Consider the following 19406-nt stretch of genomic DNA (forward strand, 5'->3'; position numbering starts at 1 on the left):
GGAACTGGTCTTCCTGGGAGCAGATACGGCGGAGGCGGAGGAATTGGGGATACGGGATGGCATTTTTGCAAGAGGTAGGGTGGGAAGAGGTGTAATCCAGGTAGCTGTGGGAGTCGGTGGGTTTGTAAAAAATGTCAGTGTCAAGTCGGTCGTCATTAATGGAGATGGAGAGGTCCAGGAAGGGGAGGGAGGTGTCAGAGATGGTCCAGGTAAATTTAAGTTCAGGGTGGAATGTGTTGGTGAATGGACAGGAGAAAATTGTGCTCTAACAGCTGCTTCTTTTGAGGTTTTTTTTTTAGTGTTGAAGCAGGTTTCCTAGAGTTCTTGGAGCAGTTATTACTGTTTTATAAGCTGTTGCGTTGTCTTGGAACTTTGCAAACAAAATAAAGATGCCCAGGCCTTGTGCCTGAGCAACTCAAGCCAAGACCATTGTTTTGAGTCTGACAAGCACACACTTGATGAGAACTGTCTATTATCAACAAATGAATCAACGTGCCCTTTAATTCAATCAGCTAATCACTAGAATGTATGGAACATGAAGGGGTTTTCAATGGCAGCCAAGTAAAGTCAACTTATCACCAACAAGCACCCTTTTTCTCCTAGAATTATAAAATGCTGCGGCTGTATTAAGTTTGGAATTCTTGCATTTATACTGATAACTGCCAGGTGAGAAGCTTTGTCGATATCTCTTTTTCTAAAACCAAGAAGTCAGAATATCTCACAAGGATATGGTTCTCGTATCAGATGATGGTGGTAATTAGCACATTTATGGAACTGTAAAGGATGCTGGTGTGTTACTGTTGGTAGGATGGGCGGTAGCTTGAACAAACCAACTCCTTCGCCCATAAAAGGAGTTGGTAATTATATTCTGTACATGATTTTCCAGAAAAAAAAAAGTTCGTTCACTGTGGCCATCCTTTCACGAATCAAAATTGGGTGAAAATTTGAATTTTCGCACTAAAAGCAATTTGGCAATATCCCTGCATGGATAGGACAACAAAAACAGCAAGGACATTTCATCACTTAGTGCTAAAGGAGAAAAGAGCCTGCAGGGTTAATAACTGCAAATGTTAATTAAATCCTTCTGCAGTGATTAGATGTTCTACCGCAACTGAGCTCATAAGTAAATTCATATATTTTAACAATTAAGTATGGCATGTGATTGACTACTTTAAAATTTATGTTGCTGTAGACTTATTGCATCTGGTGGAGCTATGGAAAAACACAGGATCATAAGACTTACAGCAGCATATGGCCCTCACAAGATGAATTGACATGATATATTAATACTTGTTAATTGCAAAATCAGTGTTAACTCACCAAAAGCAGTTCCTGATAACCAGTTTACAATCTAATAAATCTTGCTGATTGTCAGCCTGACAACTGGGTTGGCTGAAGATGGTGTTTTGGGAGGATGAAGAACTGATGCTTTCAGGTGCAACTGGATAAATTCAACTTGCTAAACAAAAGCTACTGATTTCCCAGATTCTTGAGGGCAGTATTCTCCTGTGCATCAATTCTTCTGAATTTATAGAATCCCTGCAGTGTAGAAACAGGCCATTTGGCCCAAGACATCCATACTGACCTTCTAAAGAGTATCTCACCCAGACCCATTCCCCTACCTTATCACTCTCCATTTCCCCTAACTAATGCACCTACCTACACATCCCTGAACATTATGGGTAATTTAACACGACCAATTCACTTAACCTACACATCTTTGAACTGTGGGAGGAAACCGGAGCACCTGGAGGAAACCCACGCAGACACGGGGAGAATGTGCAAACTCCACACAGACAGTCGCCCGAGGCTGGAATCAAATCCAGTTCTCTGGTGCTGTGAGGCAGCAGTGCTAACCACTGAGTCATCATGCCACCCATCAAGACAACTGAATACCTACACATTGTTCAGTGGTCAGATGAAAATTACATGACATGACATACATTGAACTAATTTTCATCAAGAGATTTGGCAAAGTGCTTTATGTTAACATTGAAATCAACAGAGGTAGAAACAGAGGTAGAAACACTAAAGTTTGCAATCACCTGATATGTGAGGTATTGAAAGTGCCTTGACATCTTTTCAGATATCTGAATGGAGCACTTAGGAGGCATACTTACTCAATTAATAAAAATTGTCCTCCAAACAAGCTACATCAGGAGGCACCAATTCTGGGACATGACCACAATCCAAGATAATCCTGCTGGTGAACATTAGTGAGTACATACACTGTTTTGTTTCACTCAGGCAATGGAACACTGGGATAAATGCTTAATAATAATCATGTAACCTATTCCAGAGCTACTTTCGCCTTTAACTGGAGGAATCAATTATAAACCAGTTAATTAAGCAGATAGAATGTTTGGATTTGGATCATAGTATAACTATCATTGAATTAGTACTTGTCACTGTGTATTGATACATTAATGTCAATGCGTTTATTGGGTTACTATTTAGCGGATAAAAGTTCTCCATGCTATTTTTGAAAAAAGATGAACATTCACATCAAATTCCTGTTTCAATAATGTTATTTACTTTTTTTTCAAAATTAAATATAAATTTGTGAGTTTAACAACTATTAAGTGTACATTAAACTTTGACACAAATGGGTTAAGCAATGGAAAAACTTCTCCAGAAAACATGAAGCATCAGTATCATTGTATATTATCACAACCAATGTGTCTTACTGTCTGACAGCATTTCAATAATTTTGTTAGTTCTGTTTGAACTGCAGTGGGCCACGTGATCTACAATATTTCAGGGAAAATCAGAGTTGAGGAGAATGTGAAGATATTTTCTCTCCGGAATGTTGCCTAGTTTCCCTCATCTGCCTTGGGGGAAACTCCCCTGATGGTGGGATCTTTACTCTGGTCCTCGGTATGGAATGTGGTTGATGTGTCCCACTGCATTAGACATGGGGGGCTAATGAGTGCCAGTGTGGACTGTTTATAGGGTCACTACAGTTCAGAGACTTCCATTTTGTTAAATATGGCTCTTTAGTCCTCACATCCTGTTGTCTTCCCTCCAAATCATTTTCACACTCCCATGCCAATTTAATGCCAACCCATGCCCCACACATCCCCATGGCCCTTACTTTCTCCGTGTCAACTCAGTCAATATCCACTACAAGCAGACATCTGGAGCCATGTTAAGATGTAATATGTTGTTATCTGTGGATGAGTGACCTGCTACCAAATCAGAAAGGCTTCTGCCTGTCAACAACATGATTGGCTCCCAGGTCATTGACAAATCGAGTCAGGGGAGGGGGAGTGATGAGTGAGCTGGGGAGAAACCATCCAACCTCTGGAGTTGTTGGTGTTTTCGCTCTGCAGTAATAACCATCAAAAGCCTGAAGAGAGCCAATTTATTAACCCTTTCTGGTTGTTATAAGCAGTAATTTTTAATTGATAAGCCAAAGATCTTGTGAACCAGTCACCTTGTGCCTTCTGCAAACAAGTGAAAATATCTGCATCATCTCAGCAAACCCTATGGACAGGGACTACTGAATTGACTTCCAGTCTTTTCCTCCAACCATAAACACCCATTTTATTTTTCTATCTATCTATGTGTGTCACTCTGTCTATACGTGCACACAGAGGGAGAGTTTATAGAGGGGGGGTTACAGTTTTTACTGGTATGGTTACATTTTGATGGTATATAATCGTTTATCCATAGTTAGAATCTATTTATCATCAATAGTCATCTTTGTTAAGTACAGAAACCTGGTCCATGCGTTTGGTCAGTCTGGGTCAGAAAGACAGGTAAATGGAAGAATTCCGCGTGCAACTTAAGATCAGTTATGATAACTCTGGAACTATTGATGTTTGATTTCCAGCACACATCTCCAGTGAGGCATAACAAAATGAAACATACTTGGTCAGCACTTTATGACGACACAGGGCTCTCACTATCATTTGACTGAACTTGAGAGAAACCATTACAATGGAGGTCAGAAAAAAGTTTTGCAAATGTCACAATTATGTTTCCTGTCTGTCAGCTAGCAGTAAATACAGAACCGTGCTAAACAAAAGGACTCTTTCAGCTGGGAGGAGAGTCTGATTGATTCAGGATAAAATGTGATGGTGCCTGTAAATGTTTGGCCCTGTCTCCATGCTTCCTCACAGTCTTCATTATCATGCAGACATTACCCTGTTATTTTCTAACATTTGCACATAAGCACCATTCACCTGGCATCTCTTGGGTTGGGAATGTCTTGTTCTTGTATTACTATTGCAATCTGAAAACATTAGGCCTACTAAAACAGGGACAGCTGCTCTCCCGTCACTCATTCAGGTAGAAGAAGCTTTAAAGCTTTTACAAGTCTCTAATCTTTGCTTACGAACTTCTGCATTCAAAGATATATTCACCTCGAACAGCTAAAGATAAACAGGGGTAATGTTTCTCCATTGGATGGCATAAAACTCGGGATACAGACAAGGTTTGGCCATAGGAAGAACCTGATCAGTTTTCAGCAAAGCAGCAGGTACTGTGTCCAGAAAATGGATTGCTTCGCCCGGTGAGAGTATCACATAGATGCTCAATTTGCTTCATTGCTTTGCTATCCACAGTTCACCCAAAGGAAACTTTACCCCCTTGTGAAGGATAAAGTTGGACAATGTCATTAATGGAAGGCCCTCCTTTTTTGACACCGTCACCAAGTTGTTCTAAGTTGCTGCGACCAGGGTTGTGATGGAGCAGACCAAAAGAGATAGGAACAGAAGTAGGCCATTTGGCCCCTTTGAGCCAGCTTTTCCATTCAATAGGACAAGGCTGACCTGACACTTCTTACCCTTTCCCCGTAATCCTTGCTTCCTTCAAGCCCTTGCTGATCTCAGCCTCTGCTGGACCCGTGCTATGCTTTGCACATTTGAAGCAATAAGGCAACTAAACTCCGATGCTGAGGAGCTGAGGGAGTGGGGGCAGTCTTCTGGAAGACGGGGATGAAGACACTGGGGAGAACAAAGTTCACCTTGTCTGTGAAGACTACTCAGCTACATCGAGCACTACAAGCCAGCCAGGACCTGATTGATTCAGTGTTCTAGTAGATGAGAGCTGGGAGCAACCAACCATCATGGAATGTTAAATATTCATTCATCACCAGGCCAGCATTGAGCTTGCATTGTTGGGGGAGCTGCAGCCTCTATGTGCTTTGTTTCTGGTTGATTGTGCTAGCTGTAAGTAAATGTACTGGCTGTTTGGAATTGTGCAATCAATTTTCTGCGTGTCATGATCCCCCAACTGGACAATACCAAACTGCAGGTCTCCTATGGGCACTAGGGACAGAATGGCAGCTATAGCTAGGAACATGTAAAAGCTGTGGCCTGTTGGTTAAACAGCAAACTAGAGTGAAAGAATGGGCTTGCATCTGTAAGGAAGTGTCAGCCAAGTGAGCAGTATGGTTTTGTGCGGTGAGCAGTATGGCTTTGATTCTGCTGTGCCATTACGTTCTGGGTGAGAGGCAATGCTGGATTGCCAACATTTGTCCGGGCACACAGTGGCCCTTTTAAAAGATGGTGCAGGCACTAGGGACACCAGTCTTTTGACAATTTCTGGTGTATAATGAATCATTCTGGGAATAGCGGGGCTGGAATCAGACTGGAGGGACCCTATACCCACAGGGTCATTAACGAGGTGACTATAGGAAGACACAGTGAGTAATCTTGCTAGGCCTCGTGGTGGAACACCCTCCTAAAGAAACTTGACAACTGACGCTTAGTGAAAAAAAATCCTAACTTTCAGCCCAGTGTTTTCTATGTGGTATTGTCAATTACTCAACAGATAGACAGGGTAAGGTGGCCAGAACAAGTTGACAATTCACTGTATTTATGAGCTTCAGGCTTCCTTTTGATCCTTGTTCATTTTACCAGATTTCATTTGATCTGCTTTCTGATACTCTATTAGCATAACTATGTTTCGGATCGACACAATGACCCACACAACAGGATCACAAGGCATCAGCTGTGTTTAATGTCGAGTTGTCATGTCAGCAATCTGTGTTGGAAGCACAGGTCAATTTTTCGATTTCATTGTAATTAATTCCTCCTTAATCTTACTACTAATGCACTGTGTATTGTTCAATACTGCTCTGATGCAATGCCCTTTTTGTGAAAACCCTAGGGTATAGGCATTGTGAGAAAAAGAATACATAATCTAGTGAAGGAAGGAAATCAAAGATACTACAAACAAATATGGTATGCATGTATATTTGTGAATAATAGAATTAACTGATTTGAAGGAACAAGTTACTAAAACTAAAATGTTTCTGATTCTCTGTTATGTTGTGCATTAATTAGAAAAACACATGTTTTACAAACATTATACTGATTGAGCGACATTTCTTATTTAGCCTGGTATAACACAAAGATTTTAATAACTGTTTTATGCCCTTCCTTCTTTTTAACATCTGTGAATCACATTTTAACCACAATCTTAAATGCTTCCCATGCCTTTGATTCTATATGGCCACGCACTCAAAAGTTTCATTTTTGGGGGCAAAATAAAACTGAACATGAAACAAAGTGTCCTCTTCAACTTAAGGCAGTTTTACTGAGAATATCAGCAACAAGCTGAAGTAAAACCCAACACTGTTACACGGAAGATAGACAGAGATGAGGGTGAACATGCTCTTTGTTTGTGAATGATTCAATTGCCAGCTCATAGTTCCCAAGAAAGGTCACTCATTCCATGAGCGTTAACAAAAGTTGCTATGATCTAGCAATGAAACAGGTAATGTCCTGGAAAATAATGTGCTAAAATAAAGCCGAAACTCTCAGATATACACCGCTGGTTAAGCCCTTAACAGTTTTGATTTCAGACAACGCTGAATTGAAATAGCACTGTTGTATTTTTACAGTTAAGTACCATATCAAATGGAGCAGTTATCGCAGGCAATGCATCTTTCAGAAGGATAAGTAACAGCCTCTGCTCACCTTGAACACAAATGTAATTCATTCGAGTAGAAGAGAATCCACCATGATACACAGCAGCTGCTGCTTTGGATTTATTGTACAGAGTTCTGCATCTGTTGAAGACTACTTGCTCACTGCCTCTTCTCCCTAGAATCCATCAGATAGGAATGGGAAATCACCTGCCCTCTGCTGTGTGGGGAAAACAGGTACCCAGTGCTTGCCGGGGCCACAAGGTCACCACAAGGTGATCTGCATACCAGCTCGCGACTGGCCAAAGACTGTACTGAGTGAGTGGGTGTGTGTGTGAGTGAGTGAGTAGGGGGGGTGGGGGGGGGGGCAGCAGCTGTGAACAGGGAGGCAGCTGTACAAAGCAGCTGAGGCGATGTGGAATGGGAAAAGTTGCAGGATTGTAAATCTGATAACTGACAACAGGCAAACAGCCAACTTAATGCCCCGCCAAGTCTCTGGGGCCAAGTGGCGCAAGACACATTACATACTTAAGGGAGAAGTTCATTCAATAGGATTAATCTCTTGAGAGATGTATTTTGTTTTGTGATGAAAGTCCGTTCTGGTTGTCACCAGTGTGGATTATAAGGGGCAGCCTAAAAGGAGAACAGGAATCTTTTTCTTATTTAAAGAAGTTGTCTCATTGCTTTGAAACAAATCAGAGTTAACCAACTGCCAGTTTTGTGACAGATCCGATAAAGAAAAATAATCAATTGCTGCTGACTTTGAAACAATGCCTTTGAATTCCACATCGCAGGTCATTGTGTATTGTGAACATTACTAACCCTGTTGGCCAAAGGTTAAAAAGTAACAATTGAACCTAACACAACACTAAGTAGAAATCTCAAAAGTTATCTTTAATGTGGTAAAACAGGCCAATTTTTGTGCAATAGTACATTAGTATTTTTTTTCTGTATTCACTCATGGGGCATGGATGATGCTGGCCAGGCAAGCAATAATTGCTAATTGCTTGGAGGGCAGTTAAGAATTGACCACATTGCTGTGGGTCTGGAGTCACATGTAGACCTGACCAGGGAAGGATGGAAGGTATCTTTCTGAAAAAGGTGATTCATGAACCAGATGGGTTATTAAGGAAATTAACAAAGAGTCACCATTAGGCTAGATTATGGAGGTTATGTTCTGTGGTAGCAGCTCAACCTCTGGACCACAGTCTCCGAGTTCAAGTCCCCACCAGAACCACTGGCCACAGAAAACGTGGTCACATTGTGGTTCAACAGGCTCAACAATCTGCAAATCATTCCACCACTTCACTCCTAGGGGAGAAACATCTGCCTGAAATACCAATTTAAGGATCAATAGGCCTGTGTGTTATTTTGGGGAGGACATTTGGGTCCCTTTTGGGATCATGCTTTAGATGACAAACCAAGCAATGGAGATTCTGGAACTAGGAAGCATAATCTGAGAATTAGGGCCAGACTATTCAGGAGAGATGTTTGGAAGCATTTCTACACACAAAGGGTGGTAGATGTTTGGAACTCTATTCTACAGACAGTTTATTCAGTTTCTCTGATGTTTCATGTGATGGTTTTACAGTAAGTCGAAGGCTACATTGGTTTTGTACTGACAGCAGCATTACAATATGCATTGCTTTATGATCCAAGATTTTAGAACAGGCAATGAAACAGGCAAGAGATTACATGGTTGAAAGCGAGCAGGAAGGTTCTAAGCATGATGCTGCTGGTGTACAAAGTATGGCATTGGCTTGGAGGCTCTGCTGATTTTCTGTGGCAAGGTTCCAACTCTAAAACTCAACCTTCTCCAACAAGTGTCTCACCAACTTTGAAATGCCTTATCCTAACATGTGGGATTATACTAACAATGGTAAAAATATAGTGTGCATTTAAGAGATTCTGCAAGCTATGGAGACTTCACATTAGTTTCCCCCTGACTTAACCAAGCTATATTGCCCTAAATATTAGACTACATTACTCAGGCCAAAAGGAGCTTATTCTTTAAAAATAAAAGCAAATTCACTGTGGATGCTGGGAATCTGAAATAAAAACAAAAACACTGCTGGAAATACCCAACAGGTCTGGCAGCATCTGTGGACCGAGAAACTGAGTCAATGTTTTGAGTCAAATACAGCTATACTCTTGAACTGAAGAATGGTGATGGGTTTAATGATCTTAAAGTGGAAGGTAATGGTGGGATTTTCTGGAGGAGAAAAAGTAAAGATCTGACATAGTATGGATGGCATGAGAGATTGAATGATAAAGATGCCTTGGAATAAAATACAAAAGGAGTATGATTGTAGGATATTGTAGGATTGTGTGATTGGCTGACTGTCCTTGCGGAATTTGTACATTCTCCCCAAGTCTGTGTGGGTTTTCTCCACATGATCTGGTTTCCTCCAACAGTCCAAAGGCGTGAAGATTAGGTGGATTGGCCATGCTAAGTTGCCCATAACGTGTGGGGGTGTGAAGATGAGGTCGACGAGCCACGGGAAATGCAGGGCTAATGGGATAGGATGGCAGTGGTGGGGCTGGCTCTGGTTGGAATGCTCTTCAGAGGGTCAGCGTGGATTCAATGGGCCGAATGGCCTGCTTCCATGCTGCAGGGTTTCTATGATACTATCATTAAAGAAACAAGGTATGTGCAGAATAAGTGTGAATGACAGAATAATGAACAGCTCTGACCATGAGCAAAAGCACAGAAAACAAAACGCAGATAGGCACATGACAAAAATCAAACCAGAAGATAGAATGATATGAAACAATTCAACTCAGTGTTGAATCCAGAAGGCTGCTGAGTGCCTAATCTTGATTGAATCACCAAAGATTAAAAACAAAAAGGGTCTTTAAAGCTGACATCAATGATGTCACTCATAGCAATATACTCCCTGAGACAAAAGATGTGATCTTATTATATTTTCATGTAAAAAGCTTCTGATGGTAGATATGACAACATCCACTGGACTACACAAAAAGGGCAGCTGTGGGACTTTGCAGTAAAGGAATCTATTATTTGCAGTTAATTAATTCCCTGAGGGCTGACTGTCTAGCCTATGAGCAGCAATATCATTTACCTCAATTTTCTACAATTTATTGCACAAAGATCCAGATCGGAAAACAAGATCATTAAAATTGGAGTAATTAACAATGCAATTACACTGCTGATTGAAAATTACGGTCTAACCCTTCCAACAGCTATCATATTTTGAATGCTTTCTGGTTCTCACCAAAATGAAAGAATGATCATTCACCTACAAAAGACACAACCAAAACAAGTGGCACTCTTATAAGCCCTGCTCAGGCACTTCACAGGGTGATAGATGAGCAGCAAGGATTACCAGAACAAGTCCTAAATGGAGAATGGCTGAAGGGCTTGGTCAAACAAACAGATTTTCAGAGATCAATCACAAATTCAGTAGGAAGCTGTACTATATATAGTCAGGGGAGTGGAATAAATGATGAAATTAGAAAATATCCTCATTAGATCACATAAAACTATGTACCACCTTGGTCACTGACACAAAACAGATATTCAGGCAGTGAAATGACAAAGCAGGAGACTCAGTTACAGGCCGTAATGTTCCTGGTGTCTAGGTAATCTCTGGGTCCTGAAGTCTATACCATGTCTCAACGCAAATGTCCTAAATAGACAGGAGACCAAGCTCGATGCTGGATTAGTTGGCACTCAGTGTGTCCATAAGTCTGGAGCTGTCTGTATAGAATGAGTGGTAAAGGCAGGCATCAACCATGATGGCATCTACAGAAGGGAGAAGGCAGCATTTTGCAAGGCAACAGCTGAGCACAAAGTGCTCGAAGGGCAGAATGGCCTACTCCTGCATCTATTGTCTATTGTCTATTGACCACACTGTCAAAAGGAAAGTAACTCTATCTCCTTGACAGCCATATACTAAAGTACCCCAGACCATAAATACCATGAGAAATAGGAACAGGAATAGGCCTCTCTGTCTTCTGTCAGTCAATCTACCATCCATGGAAATATTCTACTTTCAAAGTTATGAGCTTTTATCTTATTAAGTGTCTTGACCTTTGATAACATATCATCCAGGTCCATGAGTATGCTCCACCATTCAATAGGATCATAGCTGATCTACATTCTTTACATCGACTTTCCTACATTTCCTCATAACCTTTGAATCCACCATTTCTCCTCCTGACTGATCAAGAATCTCTCTCAGACTTAAATATGCCTCACTGCTCTCAGTAGCAAGGCTCTTAACCCTCTCATAGAAGAAATTCCTCCTCATCTCAGTCTTAAATTAGCACCCCTTAATTATGAGACCATGCCCTCTGATCCTGGACTCTCCCAGACGGGGGAAATACTCCCTCAGAATTTACTCTGTCTAGTTCCTTAGCAATCCTGTATGTTTCAATGAGATAATCTCCCATTCTTCTAAACTCCAATGAGTAGAGTCCTAGCATGTTTACATGATTTGTTTTAAGCTCATAATACAATCCTTTGCTTTGCATTCCAGTTTTCTGCAGTATTTCTTCATTTAGATATTACCCGGTGCTTTCCAAAATGAACACCTGACATTTTCCCACGTTATACTCAGTTGGCCAGCTTTCTGCCCACTGACTTAACCGATCAACATCCCTATGAACTGTTTGTATTCCTCTTGCAAACTATTCTTGTACCATCTGCAAATTTGACTGCAGTACACAGTTTTGTACAACATAACGAGGTAGCCTAAGGTAGAACGAATCATTTGCATGACAAAAAAAAGATATTTGTACCTTCACCAGGGATGGCAGCGCCCAGAGTTGCATCCAGACGTGGGAATTGACACAAGTCTGAATAAAATGAGTCTGTCACCACCATTCCTTTCTCTTTACAGTCAATAATAAAAATCAGTTTCAAAATAACCACCAAGAGAATGTGCCAGGAGAGTTGAAGTAAAGAATGCTGACGTTTAGTGGAGCGTGAATGCTTTGCCACAGAGAATAGACGAGATAGAAAAGGGTACATCAATATTTTAACCAGAGGACAATACAAGTAAAAGAAAAGAAGAATGGAATTAGTTTTTGCTCACTGCAGCAGAAGGACAGTTCAGACACAACGGGATTGATGGCCTCGACTGCTCAAAACAAACATGATTCCATGGCACAAGGAATGATACTAATGGAGAAAAGTTTGTTTATTCTTACAAACATTTATTTCTCATTATTTACACCTGAATGTTAATCCATTTATTTTAAGTGACTTAAAGAGTAGATATACTGGACTGGTTCAGAAGGTGTTATTGCGAAAGCCAATGTTTTGCTGTAAGTATGACCCAGGAGGAAGAATTCACATTCTTGGGTTACTTGGGAAACCCTGGAACCAAGGAAAGCTAAATCGAAGAGATAGCTTCCTCATTGTGGACGAGGTGTATGGCTCAGTGTAGGAGGTTTTAAAATCACATGGCCGAGAATTGTGGATAGCCCACATTTTAGGTTAGAGAGGGAGAGCAGGATTAATAAAGCTATTGGTCGAGAAGCAGTAGATGTATGTACAATAAATAGTGAGAAATAAACAGGCTTGAGTTACAAGAAATAATATCCAGGGGGTAAGTCAATATTGTTCACCATAACTCAATGGAAAATCCACAAAACCCTGCAGAAAGTGTTCCTTAGGACCACTCTAGGAATCATATGTCACAGCATGAAACAAGACATGCAGGAGTGATCAATATCATGACCTTGATTCGTCACATCCATTAAAGATGCCAAAGCATAACTGTAGCTACTCACACACAGCTACTTGGGAAATGATGTGTAGAATAATTTGCACTGGCCCTGGGTCAGCTTAAAGCTGGCACAACCAGTAAAACGTAATCCTTCACTGCAGTCTAAAACTTAACTCTAATATGTAAAACCATGCATGCAGTGACAGTGTGTCAAGTCTCTTAGCAACCAGCTGATACAGCACCCGTACCACTTGTGTCGCTCTTAAACAGCGGTCAAGTGCTGGGTCACTGCGTCCTTTGCCTGCAGACTTATGTTTGGAGCTTCCCTTCATGTCCTGTCATTTCTTTATCCCGCTCCCTTCAGCCATGGTAACAACTACTAATGGGCTGAGACATATTATGGGCTTTTCTACAGGCTTTCCAAAATTCTATTCCTCTATTCAGATACTGCGTGTTAATGAAACTCATCCTTTCCATTTTATTTACGTTAAATTTCTGCTCAACTATTACTACTCCTGCAGCAGAAGTAGTGATTTATTTGTACATATGCTTTCTCAATGTGTTTGCTGGTTTCACAGCTCACAATGAGGTCCTCTCTATCAGGGGCAAGCGCAGACCGGGTGGGTGGTCAACTGGCAGTTCATTCAGTCCGCAAGCAGAATGCCAAGCTTTAAGTGCTTGCCATTTTCTTTCACAAACTTGCTCTCATGCTCACATTCCTGTCCTCTGCCTGCTGCACTGCTCCACTGAAGCTCAACACGAGCTGAAAGAACAACCCTTCATCTTCGGATCAGGCATTTTGTAGCTTTCTGGTCTCAACATGAAGTACAACAATTTCAGGCCTTAAAGTGTCACTCATAAAAACAGAAATTGTTGGAGAAACTCAATTTCTGAGAAAACCCTTCTTCAGAACTGTTCACCGAACCCGAAACACTAACTCCACTTTCACTCCACAGATGCTGCCAGACCTGCTAAGTTTCTCTAGAAGTTTGTTTTTTGTCTCAAATTTCCAGCATCTACAGTTCTTCAATTTGTTTTTCATTTAGCATTGAACTCTGTCACCCAGGTCGATTGTTTTATTGTCAGTGTGCTGATCAGAATTTTGTTTTTCATCTTGTTGCTGTCAGACATAGTTAGTCATTAGGGGAAAGTGAGGTCTGCAGATGCTGGAGATCAGAGTCAAAAAGTGTGGTGCTGGATAAGCACAGCAGGTCAGGCAACATCCAAGGATCAGCAGAGTCAATGTTTTGAGCATAAGCTCTTCACTATTCTGTTATCCATACTCTCTCTGAACAAATTGTGTTTCTATACTGCAACCATTAGCACTCCTTTTACCTTTGGAATAACAAATGTCACTGGAACAACATCTCATCTAGCCCAGATACCCCATTTTGTGCTTCCTTTTCACACTACCACTTTCCTTCAGTTCTTAAACATTAAAAGTTAAATGTTGTTGGGGTGCAATGAAGCTGCAGAGAAACTGAGGAGGAGCAGATGTGTCAGCAAGCCCAGGACCAGCAGCAATCTGAATTTGAAAGGCCTCCAGCTGAAAACCTTACAGCTGAAGGTTCCAACTGAAGATTATAGAGTCCCTACAGTGCAGATAGAGGTCATTCAGCCCACTGAGTCTGCACCAAGCCTCCAAACCTGTAACACCACCACTCCTGTAACCCCTGCAGATCCGTGGACAATATGTGGCAATTTAGCATGGCCGATCCACCTAACCTCCACGTCTTTGCAGTGTGACAGGAAACCTGAGCACTCAGTTCATGCAGACATAGAAAAACATGAAAACTCCATGCAGATATTTACGCAAGGCTGGAATCTAACCTGGCACTAGCACTGGATCCCTAGCATTGTGAGATTACAGTATTAACCATATAGCCACCATTAGCCCCAAAGTTCTAATAGATGTTCTATTTTCATTTCTGTTATTCAGTAGGTTATAATTCTTTTGTTCCTTTATTGACATCAGATTCTTCAAGATTTGTTTCATCAAAATTACATAATAAAATGCTTTGATGTTATGGAATTTCACTTATTAAAGATTCCAAAACCGAAACCTTACATCAAGTGCCACATTTGAGTGACATGAGGATAAATCAACCGTTTTTCATTCATTCACAGGCTGTAGGCTTTGCTAGCTAGACAATCATTTATTGTCCATCCCTAGTTTCTCTTCAGAAAGTGATGGAGAGATGCCTTCTTGAAACACTGCAGTCCATTTAATGTAGAGAGAGCAGTTATGGAGGGAGCTTTAAGATTGTGAGCCAGCTACAGTGAAGGAACAGCAAAAAAGCTCCAAGTCAGGATGGCTTTGGCTTGGAGGGGAACTTGCAGAGGGGAACTTCTAGAGAGTAGAAGTCAAAGTTTTGGAAGGTGCTGTCTCAGAAATCTTGTTGGGTTGTAGCAGTGTCTCTTGTAGATGGGACACATTGCTGCAATCCAATGTTGGTGGTCATGGGAAGTCAGAAATTAAGTTACTCACCACAGCATTCTTAGTCTCTGCTCTATTCTTTTAGTAACAGTATTGAAATGGCTAGCCCAGTTCAGTTACTGATAAATGGAAACTCCCAATGTAGTGATAGTGAGGGATTCAGCGATGGTAATACAATTGAATGTGAAGGAGCGATGATTGGATTCTCTCTTGCTGGAGATGATCATTACCAAGTATTTGTGTTACTTGCCACATATCAGCTCAAATCTGAAATGTTCTCCACATCTTGAAACCGTTTGTTGTCACTATCAAGGATATTTTCCATCAATGTGCTAATGATTGAGAGTAGAAAAATTGTGACATAATTACTCAGATTGGATTGTTCTTTTATTTTTGTGGGCAAAATGTACCGATGCAATTTTCCGCAATGCCTCAAAGATCTTCTTTTAAACATTTATTCATAGGATGTGGGCATTGTTGGCTTGGCCAGCCCTTCCTTGAGAAGGTGGTGGTGAGCTGCCTTCCCGAACAGCTGCAGTCCAATCACTATAGGTGGAACGACAGTATAATAAGGAAGGGCATTCCGGGATTTAGGCTGAGTGACAGTATATTTCCAAGTAAGGATGGTGAGTGGCTTGGAGGGAAACTTGCAAGTTGTGTTATTCCCATTATATCTGCACCTCCCTTATCCTTCTAGATGACAGTGGTTATGTGTTTGGAAATTAATGTCTAATGAGCTGTGGTGAGTTTCTGCAGTGCATCTTGTAGGTAATACACACTGTTGCTACTCAGTATCGGTGGTGGAGGGAGTGAGCCGCTTTGTCTTGGGTGGTGCCAAGTTTGAGAATGTTGTTAAAGCTGCACCCATCTGGGTAAGTGGCAGCAAATCTACCACATTACTCAAACATGACGAGCAGTGGTGAGGTTTCAACACTTCAAACATTCTGATCGAAGAACTGAAATCAGTGCTGCTGTCTAATGTTCACTGTTTTCATCAACAACTAAATTCCCCTGCCCACTTCACCCACATACAAATACAACAGAAACAATCCACCTCTTTTGGTGTTCATAAACATAACAATCCAGAAGGGAACTTCATATCATTTCTAGGCCACTATCCAACATTCCTCTCTACCATTTTCAATACAATTACATACATGCTTAGCTCTGAATAGCAATCACTTCAATGATTTGAGCCATAGCACTTAAAGGAGAAACAACCTTTTTAATTTGAGATAAGGTTCAACAATTCAGGGCTTTCATATGTGTGTAGTTTGACAGAAAATCAGGTGTATGATGCTTTACGTAAACAGTGCCTCAATCAAGATGGTTATCGGTAATTCCTACTCAGATTTCGATAAGAGAACTTAAAAGCTTTAACTTAGTTGGAAATATTTGAACTTGCAAACAGCCAAATTTCATCATTATAGGATCAACTCGGTACACAAAAGCTTTGTAAAACTACATCTGTCAAAGAGACCTGCAATGTCAGTTACAGATGTTCCTCAGACTGTCTAATAATAGTGATTAAATTCCTTCATTACCACAAGTTCCAGTGCAGACTGGAATCAGTTCAAGAAAAAACAAAATACTCCAGTTGTTGGAAATTGGAACCAAACAGAAAATGCTGAAAATACAGTGAACAGTCGACTTAGCATGCCAGGTAAAATACCTTAAATGGCTCTGTTCTCTCACGAAGATGCAAATTGACCTATGGAACATTTCCACCAATTTCTGGTTTTGTGATCAATGTTTCTAACCCAGGAAAATATAAAGCCAATATACAATCCCTCTGCGGGCAGCTCCAATGTGAGATTGTGACTGATGCGACTTCAGATGAAACAGAAACACACTCAAAATATCTCCAAAGAATGAGGAGTCAGTAAATTAAGTTAAATGTGCAGATAATTACTTGTGCGTGGAAAATAAACCTTTCTGGACTACTCAGTTGAACTCTCACACCATCGCTATCATGGGGCAGGGTGTGGAATGGCAACATGCCATTTCACTTAAAGAGAACCATGAAATGAAGGATAAAAGCTTCTTTCCTACAGAAAGAATGAATGTTAAAGAATCACCAATTATTTGAAGAAGATTTGCACTTGTTGGAAAACACAGAGCAGTACTACAGATAGTATCAATGTATCAGGCAGAGTTTCACCATAGACCAACCATTACAACATAGTCCATTGTTTCATTGTGATGAAACAGAAAGGGTTTTTCTTGCTCTTTTTATTCCCCAAAGTTTAACGAAGGTATTTCCTTCATTAAACTTTGGGGAATGAAAAGTGTCCTTTGAGATGGCACACATTCCAATGAGCTGCTCTCTCAGGTTGATCAGCTGGAGGATGACATCCTGCAGAAGGCCATCAGAAAATGACCACACTACTCTCATCAGATAGGAATACTGTTTGGTACAGGAAAGAAACAAAATATGTACTGTATACAAAAAACACATGTACACTCATCCTGAAACATTAATATCCAGTGATGTGCCATTTCTTTTATTTCTTTTAGACTGGAAAACCTAACCAAGTTTAAGAAAACAGACAGACAGTCAGAACTACATCATAAATATCTAAGGAGTACGGATATGACCTGCATGCATCATTTGACTCACTGCTGTTACCCCTCTGTCCCTCTTATTGGGTGAAGTTTTCCATTAATAATGTCAACATCTACATATATAATAAAAGTGACTGCACTGGGTTGTGCAATGTCCCATGAAGATCTGCCAGCTGAATTCATTTTGGGGAGCTTCTAGGAAAATGCATAGAAGGCAGAAAGTTAATGCTTTAAATGTCATTTTATTTGTATTTTCCATTTGAAAATTAACTGTTTTGTATTTGTTATTTACTCCTGCTTTCTAAATTGCTTGACTTAGTGAGAAAATCAGAAGTCGCTATCACCTTCCCCATTAGTCACCAGCCTAACCCATTCCCATTCCAGCTGCTGTTTGCCCAATCTCAGTATATTTCTCTGCTTTTTACAGTCACTTATGTTCCCATGAAGCTCTTGGCTGTTAAGGATCCACTTTAGATGCCATTAATATGGTAATGGAGGGGCCAAACACTTAGTTCAGGATTCCTCAGGGAAAGTGGGCTGCTTGGAGTGAAGCAGGTAAAGACTTAGCCCAGAAAGCAGCTGCTGCCAAACAGGTTTTCCTCAAATCTGGACATTTGCTGTGGACTGGTCAACTTTCAGAAGCCCAACTGACCAATTTGAATGCATGCTCCTTAGAACATGTACATGTCAGGTCTGTCAAGCTTAGAGGAACGAGTGCCTCTTTTCTCCAGTACTGTGAGAGATACACTAGTATTACTTTAAAACTCAATACAAAATTATTAAATAAAGCAGGTGCCCACCTGCAAGTGAAACTCGGAAATGAATAACCAGGCTAATCTACAGAGGCAGCATAAATTTATGAGCTGTTTTGTGACTGTTCTAAATCAAATGAACAGCCCTTTACAATAAATATGAATTCCTGAGATACCATTTTTGGTACTTCTTCATTAAAGACATCACTTTGGTAGACTGACAAGATTGCTAGTTATATTTCTTTTTGTGGGCTGCATTTGACTTTGCACTTTATCCATCCCACTCCCATTATCTGCCTTTGATCCATTAAATAACACACTCAGTACATAACAGTTGAATGAGGTGCATAACCTGAGGGGGGTGTACATTTGAAATATAAGGCATTTGTATGGTGTCAGTCGATACCAAAGTGTAATAGCACTTCAATATCATAAGATAAAAGGAATATGAGAAATGAAGATTCAGAATCTTTCACATTTTTTCTATTAGGTTTCGGAAAGTAATGTACCGCTGGGAAGAGGACTGCAGGAGACTGGTTGAGTTTGATAGTAACCAGCAGCTTGCTGTGTCTGAATAAAACAAAGGTGTTTGAAGGATTCCAATAATCAGCCTATTTCTACTTGAACTGCGAACTTTTATTCATTGGCGATTTGGAGACACAGACATAAATGGCAGCTAGCCAAAACAGACTTCCTCACTTATAGTAAAATTCCCAAAACCTCTTAAGTGTCCAAAATGGAGCATTTGATTTCACTGATGTCTCTCCACAGATGCTGCCAGACTTGCTGAGCTTGACCAGCAATTTCTGTTTTCATTTCTGATTTACAGCATCTGCAGTTCGGTTGGTTTGTATCTTTACTCATGAAGTGTGGGTCTTGCTGACTGGGTCAGCATTTATTACCAGTCTCTACTTGCCTTTGCCCTCATGTGGAACTCATAACCAAAACATGCAGGAGTTTTAAATAAACAGCCAAATAGTGCTCCTCATCTTCAATATAAAGTAACAACGTAGAATGGAATGAAGGAAAACAAAATTTCCACATTCAATATTTTTTTGAAATTGTGCTTCAATAGTAAG

The 19406-nt window shown here is 40.6% G+C and overlaps 1 protein-coding gene across 4 annotated transcripts in view; it reads right to left on the bottom strand.

Annotated features, from left to right (window-relative positions):
• Positions 1-19406, bottom strand: part of arhgap24 (Rho GTPase activating protein 24) — a 445505-nt gene that overhangs the window by 133387 nt on the left and 292712 nt on the right. The window contains exon 1 of one of the 4 annotated variants that reach the window (XM_043696045.1): positions 6930-7007. The exons of the other annotated variants lie outside the window; for them this stretch is intronic. Within the exon in view, the coding sequence (XP_043551980.1) occupies positions 6930-6951 (22 nt within the window). The 5' untranslated portion in view covers positions 6952-7007. Of the gene's footprint in view, positions 1-6929; positions 7008-19406 lie in introns of those variants that run through there. 4 annotated transcript variants of the gene reach the window in all.

The sequence above is a fragment of the Chiloscyllium plagiosum genome, chromosome 1 (assembly GCF_004010195.1).
Source record: "Chiloscyllium plagiosum isolate BGI_BamShark_2017 chromosome 1, ASM401019v2, whole genome shotgun sequence".
NCBI classification, from domain to species: Eukaryota; Metazoa; Chordata; class Chondrichthyes; order Orectolobiformes; family Hemiscylliidae; genus Chiloscyllium; species Chiloscyllium plagiosum.